This window comes from Camellia sinensis, chromosome 4 (genome assembly GCF_055761805.1).
Source record: "Camellia sinensis isolate YWXY chromosome 4, ASM5576180v1, whole genome shotgun sequence".
In the NCBI taxonomy this organism is placed as follows: Eukaryota; Viridiplantae; Streptophyta; class Magnoliopsida; order Ericales; family Theaceae; genus Camellia; species Camellia sinensis.
Window position 1 is genome coordinate 13919153 of NC_138964.1, and position 8602 is coordinate 13927754.

An 8602-nucleotide genomic window follows, 5' to 3' on the forward strand; every position below is an offset into this window, starting at 1 on the left:
ATGGAAAGTAAAAACAAGTTTATGACCAATAAAAATATATCAAATAGAAAATTTGAAAATGACAGAAATATTGTAAGTTTTTTTTTTTTTTTTGGTCCCAATTTGTCATTTAAAGTAGGAAAAATAATATAAAATAAAATTTCTCATCTACTTTCACATGCATAACCAAAAGAGACGAGTGAGTTAACAAATAGTTGAAAGATCTCCAGCATTATAATCAGAAATTAATTTTAAACGGTACTGATATGTAAATAAAAAAATGATAAAGAATGATTCCATAAATTTGTTTTCCTTCATTTCAAATTAAAAAAGTATTAAAGTGACTTATTTTTTCAAAAATTATGGGGCAATTATAAATACCATAACATTCTCCTAGAGTTTTATTACTTAAAATTTTCAAATGAGTATGCTCCACTACTTTATCAAGAGTGCCAACGTAGTTGGAATGCTCATTTCTTACAAACTGACTTTCTATCTCACTTTGAGTTAGTTCTTTACTATATTGTCTTGTTTGGATCGTGTGCATACTCTCTTGTCTCATTAATAAAACATTTTTCTTAAACATATTTTAAAACAATTTTAACGGGCTAATTAAAAATAAGTAGTTCTTTCTTGCTTTTTTTTTTTTTTTAAATTTAAATTATTATTATTATTTTTTTTTTTAGCCATCTAGTATAAAACTATAAGTAACTAGCTAGAGTGAAGGAAGTGTGAAATGGTAAGTCAATAACTACATTGATGTTAGTGTAAAACAAGTACCAAACACATCAATAATTATATTTTCCCTTTTCTTGAGAAGGGCTCGCTCTATATCTTTCTCTGCCTAACTAAAACTAATAAAATACTAAAAATTATATTAAAAAAAAATAAAGATAGCAAAGAAAGAGCTAAATAAAACTAGAAGGAAGGTAAACCAACATCAGTAACATGGGGGGATCATGTGGCTTCCAAGTTGTGCACTGAATCCAATGGCTCTTATTTAATCCCAGTTGGCTCATCTGTGTGATCCATCCACATAAGCCTGTCTTGAATTTGCAGTTTTATATATATATATATATATATATTTGTCCCCCTTTGTTGCCAGAGCTATATATTAGAGACCAAGAAGCACATAGTAAAGTATTGTTATTGGCAAAGCAATCAGCATCCCAAAAATAACCCTGCAAAAAATTTCAAATTTCAATTCTCAACTCACAATTTATACTTTATATTTTTCTTTTGATTAATCATATACAAACAGAGAAGTTGTACAAAATGATGTGACAAATTTATATCCATCAAGTATGTAGGTAAAGAATCATCAAAATATTTCATTATTTCAAACAGAAGCAAGCTTCTTTCCAATCTATTCAAATGGACTCGACAGTGCAGTTTGCCTTTTGTGGGCTTGTCATGGGCCCAACTTGATAATTTAGATCATCTAGTTTGTAAAATCCATTGAGTAGATTGTCTAAGCAAAAAATCTTGTTGATCGGATATTGATAGTCACACAATCAATGTACAAAACCATGAAAAAATAGATGGAAAGTATAAGTAAATTGTCTATTTATTGTTTTTTTGCATGATTTTGTGATCTGATATGTGGATAAATTTAGTAACTTTTTGGTATAGGTTGTTGACTTTTTATTTAGTAACTTTTTAATTTTTTAACTAAAAATGAGAGTTCCCAAATGAGGCCTCGGAACAGAACACATGGAAAGAAAAAACTTACCCAGTGCTAAGTATGTCAGGGTGGACATTGTACTCTTTTGCAAATACAAAGGGAACTATCCCTTGGGGAAGAGCAGCCTGTGGAGAAATTGAAACTCAAATTTTATTAGAAACGATGTGACCAAAAAGGCCATATGTGGGTTAGGATATCAATGTATCGAAACTATATAATAACCATGCTATACAGAAATTAATAAAATATTCATAAAACACTTTTAAAATAAGGGTCTTAAGATTTTCAATCTGAAAAAAAAAAAAAAAAAATGTTAAGATTCATTTGTAGATAGAAGAGAAGGATGAGTGAATCTGAATAAAAAAATATTATTTATTTCACATTTTTACTTCAGTTTTTATGTGTATTTATTCAATAAATGCCATGTATACATGCAGGACCTATTACAATTACGAAATAATGGAACTCATCATGTCTAAGGAGAAGTCACATAAGAAGTTGGAAAAATTGGTAAAATATTTAGGAGCAAATCACACTACAAACAATTTAATTCCTACACTTTTCACTTCAATTTTAGTTTGGTCCTTCCATTTAATTGAATGCTACAATTAAAATTTTAATGACACATGTCAATTTCTTAAGGTACACACATATAAAAAATTGACGGTTATTTGGACTGAAGCAATTAAGTGGTGTTTTAGAAAGCTGGTAAAAAGTTAATTTTTTGATTTTTTGACTTTTTTGGTGGTTTTTTTGACAAAAAAATTAGATTGTTTTGGGTAAAAAAGTTGACTTTTTTTGCTAAAAAAATTAAAAAGGGGAATATCTATTTACACATACCACTTTCTCTCTATACACATCCTTCACACACAACTTTTCAACACACTCTCTCATTAAGTGTGTGAGAAGAGAAAATATAGTGTGTGCATATAGAAGTTCCCGTTAAAAAACTAAAAAGTTAACTTTTTACCAATCTTTCCAAAGTGCCCCTAATATTGAAATCCAATTGTTTACATTAAAATAATAAATCACTTTAATGCATCTTAAATGAAGAATTAGAGTTAAAGTACCTGAACAATGGCAACATGTAAAAGAACACCTCGAAGGCCAACAGCAATAGAGGTAGCAGCAATAACTGCGGGTCCTGTCAAGAACCTCACCGCCATTGCAAATGTTGCCACACTCTTCCCACATGCTATTATCTTTGGTTGTAGTGCCATGAATAATCCTAATATTCCACAACCAAACAATAATAAATAAATAAATAAATAAAGATATCCAGACTAAAAATTAGATTTAATTTTCAAGTTCAGTAGTATCAATAATATGATAATTAATTAAAATATTAAAAGTTATACTCTCTCATATATTCTTTAATCATCAATTAATTATATAATTTACACATCATTAAATCTAAAAAATATATTTAAAAAGTGCACTTGTAAATCATTTTCTATAAATAAAATACATACATATATTTAATCAATCAACTTCTCTCAACATTACCCCCTCATTTTACATTTGTAACTGTTAATTCTCTATATTTACAATCAAGTCATAATATTAATAGAATAATACTATATGTACCAATTAATATACTAATTAGTGTACCAATTGATGATATGACATAATTTAAAAGGTTTTTGATATTTGTAATATTATTAATGAGTGTGGTCAATAATAATATTATAACTAGTGTTAGTACACTAGTTAGCACATTAATTGGTGCATATAGCACCACCGATATTAATATGGTAAATTACAGTAAACCCTCTTAAATTATGACTCATTACACTTTATTTTCTAAATTAAAAGATTTACAGTTAATCCCCTTAAATTAGTATCTTATTACAGTTAATCATTTTTATTAGAATTCTGTTAGATTTTGCGTAAATCACATAACACATTTATTAAATTTTTAGGACAATAATGCTCTTATCTAGTAATCTCGTTTGCATTTTGCCACTAAGATTATAGAGACCAAGTGTAAATGAAATTACCAGATAATAATATTATTTAAAACAATCAATAATGGATATTATTGTCCTAAAAAATCATTAAATGTGTCACATACTTTATATATGATCAATTTTTTTTATAAATTTCTAACATAATCCTAACAAAAAAGAGGTTAATTATAATAAGATAATATTTTAAGGGAGTTAAATGTTGAGTTTTGAAATTTAAATAAATTATAATTTTAAAAGGTTTATTGTAATTTTTCGTAAGTTGTCTTTATACGATCTGATAGAAAAAATAGTCATGTGACACTCTTTACAAATGTCATGTGAGTATTTTTTTTATTTTTTTGTCAACCTATATAATGAAAAATTCATTAAAAAATTGGCATTGCAAATTGATCGTAAATGTAAAAGTTAATTATTACGAGTCAAAAACGAGGGATCAATGTAAAATCTAAGTTGAATTGTAGAGATGCAAAATATAATTAAATCATAATTTAATAAAGAATAAGTTGATACCGAGGCTGAACATAGCCATTCCAAGACCAGCATCAGACAAAATAGATATTGATCCACTCATTATGGATGGCATTTTGATGTGGTACCTGCCAATCAAATTATCAACTTTTAGAATTTTTAAACTTTAATTACTATTATAGCTATATAATTGCATAATATGATGCATGAGGCTCTTGTCTTGTATCAATCTGAAAAAAATTTAAAAAATAAAAATAAAAGACACTCAAAAAGTTTTAGATAGAAAGAGGATGACAAAAAATTGATTTATGTTGTGTTTGGTTGGGAGATTTGAGGGGAGATTTGGAAAGGAAAATGGAAAAGATATGTGAAATGAGAATTATATATGCCTAAATTTCACATAGTTTCACACACCTTTTCCCTTTCCCTTTCCAAATTCCTTCCCAAATCCTCCAACCAAACACAACATTAAAGCTTATGGAGTGAATATAACTAAAAGTGGTGGTTGGGGGTGACTTTAGACAAAGGGAGTAGTTGGTGTGACAAAGAAAGGAGACTTTCGACCAACTAAATATTTAAAATTTTTACACAGAATTCTATTCGAAAAAGGGGAGAATTTTTTTTCTAAAATTTTGAATAAGTTTCATTTAAAAATGAGATAGTTATCATCTATTGTCCTTATTAGACACAAATTAAAGAGTAAATGTATTGTAATTAAAATGATATTAACTAAATTGAAACTCTAGGACTACTAGCAATGATTTTGTGCTGATGATGACGGTATTGGCACAACAAATTTCTGTTTTTGGATATTTTTATTTTAAAATAAATGGTTCACCTCATATTTATGATTACTTGACGAGGCGTTTAATATTTTATCTTAAAATAAATGATCACATCGTATATCATTCTATTTGTCATTATTATGAGTTGATGCTACCATGTTGAAAGTTCCTTGAACTTGAAAGTGATTTTACGGTTTCACAAACTTACTTAAATGGGAAAATAGCAATTCAATAGAATCTTCTTAAAATAATTGTAAATTAGTGCAATATTTTATCAACTTTAATAATTAAATTTATAATTATTTTAAAAATAATTCATTGATTTACAATTTTTCCTACTTTTTTTTTTGATAATTCAGGGTGTCCGGGTCAACTTGCGCGCACCTCGACTAATCCCTAGGGAACCAATCCCACCGTCCACTAGCGGGGGTGTATGGACTGGCCCAACACAAAAATTGATAGCACTTAAGAGATTTTGAACTTGAGATTTGGAGATGAGCAAACTCTTAAGTCCCAAACCTACACTACTAAGCCAAACCTTGAGGGTTACAATTTTTCCTACTTTGTTTAATAGTTAAGATTTATTTAGAATTTGACCCTACAACACAAAATTTAAATGCACATAGTAGATTAAAAATTTAGAATCTGAATTTTTTAAGTGATTTTTCCTAAAGTGATCTTGGAGTAATTTGTTATATGGTTGAGATTTTTTTAAAAATGATTATCAATATTATTATTGTACCCTCAACTTAGTACTATTATACCCTTAACTTTTGTATAATTAAATCTCAACCATTCAAAAAATATTTTAAATTCACTTTATGTAAATCACTCTATGACTCCAAAATTTATTGTTCATTTTTTGCTAACTTTTCTGATACTCTAGACTTTTCCTATTAGAATCATCTAAAACTGTATATGGTGCATGTAATATGAGAATCATCTAAAACTGCATATGGTGCATGTAATATGAGAGAGAGAGTGAGAGAGAGAGAGAGAGAGTTAGGGGTACCTGAAGGATACAAGGGACCAAATAAGCCCTAAAAGACTTGAATAGGTATTGGGATTTCTAATAAGTTTCCTCCATACCATGATAAGTATGAGCCTTGTCATTACACTTGCAGGAGGCATTTGGTGCTTCTTTTCTTCCAAATCTCCTTCTTCAATGTCATCTACTTTCTTCTGGCATGTGAATGGAGACCCATTTGCTTGGAACTTACAACCACTCTCTGTTTCCATCTCCTTATTATCACTATAAAATTTTGAAGCAGCAGGGCTTGCATTCTCTATCAAATCATGCATTCCTACATGTCTCATTACTTATCATTCAATATATAATAAACTCATAAATTGGCATAAAGGGTATACAAACATGCTAGTTTTCTCAAAATGGACTATAGTCAAAAAAGAAATGGATAAATTTGAATGGATAAATTTGACTTTCGATTCTTGTATTTTATATCTAATCTCACTTTAACTTTTTAATTGTCTCAGTCAACCTCTTAAACTTTGAGTTAAGTTATAATTTAGCCCAATTATCTATCTTGACAGAAAAACGAAAATAATATTCTAGTCAAATAAAAAAGTATTAAGGACTAACGTTGAAGAACTGAAGTAGGATTTTGGTTAAAATGAATAGTGCTAAGTGTAATTAATACCATTACGTAATTGTTTTTGTTAATTTTCGAAATGATATTACTCAAATAGATTCAATTGCAACTTAACTCAGTCAAAATGATTGACTAGAATAACTAAAACATCAAAGAGTAAAACGAGATTAGATGTAAGTAAAGCGAAATTTACCCAATATATATATATATATGGACATTGGCTAGTTGTCTTACCTTTTGAAGAAGCAATATCAACAGACTTAGAAGAATCAATTACTCCAAATTCAGTAGAAGCAGCTCTATTCACTGCATGTCTTAGATTCACCTCAGAAACGGGAGAAGCACTAGTTGAGCTCCAAACAAACATATGAAGTTCCTTATTAGGCATTCCATTTGCATTTGCATTTGCATTTACACCCCCACCACTTCCCTCTTTTCTCCTAGGTCCTCCTCCTCCTACAGTATTACTACTAGACCCCGAAAACATAGGATTTGGAGGCGGGTAAGAAGGAACTTGAAGAAGATTACTAGCACCACCACCACCACCACCACCACTAGGGTTGTTAAATAACTCCCCACTCATACTCCTCCCTCCTCTCTTCTTCCCCATCCTCAACATCTCTTCTTCAAAATTTGATGTTCTTGGTGTTGCCACTTTCGAGGATTGCACCGAAAAAACATCCCCACCAAAACTATTGGTATACCCATGTTTTGGACTAGCTGCCTTACTTGCAAACATGGCATAAAAATCGGTTTGGTTGAAGCTCGAAGCCCTAGGGGTAGGCTCTCGCGAAGATTGTACTGAGTAGATCTCAACTCCGGTAAGGTTAGATGCTCGTGGAGTCATAGAATTCATCGAGTTAAAAACATGTGATTTAGTATTTGAAGAGATTACAGACGACGTTGTAGATCTCCTCACAACCACATGAAGCTTACCATCATCACCAATCTCTGCGTCAGCCTGAAGTGGTTCACGCCCATTGAGGGAAATCACGTCAGACTCAACGCGAAAAGAGGTGATAGAGCCAGCAGTTTCAGGAAACTGCTCACTAATGAGTAGCTTAGCTCCTCGATACTCAAACATAAAGAGCATTAGGGTATACCAAATAACGCTTTGTAAAACAACAATTTGGACCATGAGATTGCCGGAGAAATCGCCATACATGGCCTTGAGGAGGGGGATACCCATGACAAGAGTGTTTGGGAGAGTGGAAAGTGAGAAGAGAGTGATCATCCACTCAAGATTTCCATTCTTGGAGAAGGATTGCCAGAGGAAGAGAGCAGAGAGAATGACAACTTTTTGAAGAGAATCGGCGGCGATGAAGTGGTAGTTCATGGCATAAGGGTTGTTGGAGGAGATGAAATGGAAGGAGAGTAAGGGGACGGCGAAGACGGCGACAAAGCGGTTGATGCCGGAGCATTGGTCAGGTGTGAAGATTTTCCACCACCGGACTGAACCGTAGGCTAGAACCATGGCTACATATAGTGGTACAACTGCTGCAAGAACATCATAAATGTCCTTCCCAGTGATCATGCTTGTAGCTCAGAGAGAGAGAGAGAGAGAGAGAGAGAGATGGATTTAGGAGGTGTGGCTTTTGTAGGAAGTCAAAAGGGTAGTTGCAAAATGAAAAAGTAACAAAACCAATTGAATGAATTGAAGTGTCTATGAAAAGCTTTGAAAAAGTTTATATACTGGTGTATTGTATTGAAGAGCACAAAAAGCAATGTAAACTGAAGAAGCGGCAATGTTGACGCTCATCTGTCCAAGTTACAATGCAAAGTGATTAAAGTCATAATATAAATGTTTTTTTTAGCTTGTTTATATAAGTTGGTTATAATTTATTTTTATTTTAGGAGTATGTGTCATATTTGGTAGTATTGGTACAAGTTCTATTTTTAATAGGTAGACATAATTTTTTAAAAAATAATAAATTATGATAGTAGTCTATGTATTTTAATTTTTATGTCATTTTAGTTTCTGTAATTTTAATTGATTTGATTTTAATATTGAATTTATAATTTTGTCTTAATTTAGTTCAGTTGGTCACAAATTTTAGTATGTTTTTATGAAACATATATACATAAGTGTCATGTACCATATTTGTA

General features: G+C 30.7%; 1 protein-coding gene across 1 annotated transcript; it reads right to left on the reverse strand.

Annotated features, from left to right (window-relative positions):
* Nucleotides 1-711: 711 nt before the first annotated feature.
* On the reverse strand, nucleotides 712-8157 carry EIR1 (Auxin efflux carrier family protein). The gene is made up of 6 exons (XM_028258953.2): nucleotides 6731-8157; nucleotides 5899-6190; nucleotides 4144-4229; nucleotides 2734-2891; nucleotides 1712-1788; nucleotides 712-1160 (listed from the first exon to the last, which is right to left on the reverse strand). The coding sequence occupies exons 1-6, from the start codon at nucleotides 8028-8030 to the stop codon at nucleotides 1094-1096; spliced, it is 1980 nt and encodes a 659-aa protein (XP_028114754.2). The 5' UTR covers nucleotides 8031-8157; the 3' UTR covers nucleotides 712-1093.
* Nucleotides 8158-8602: the final 445 nt, after the last annotated feature.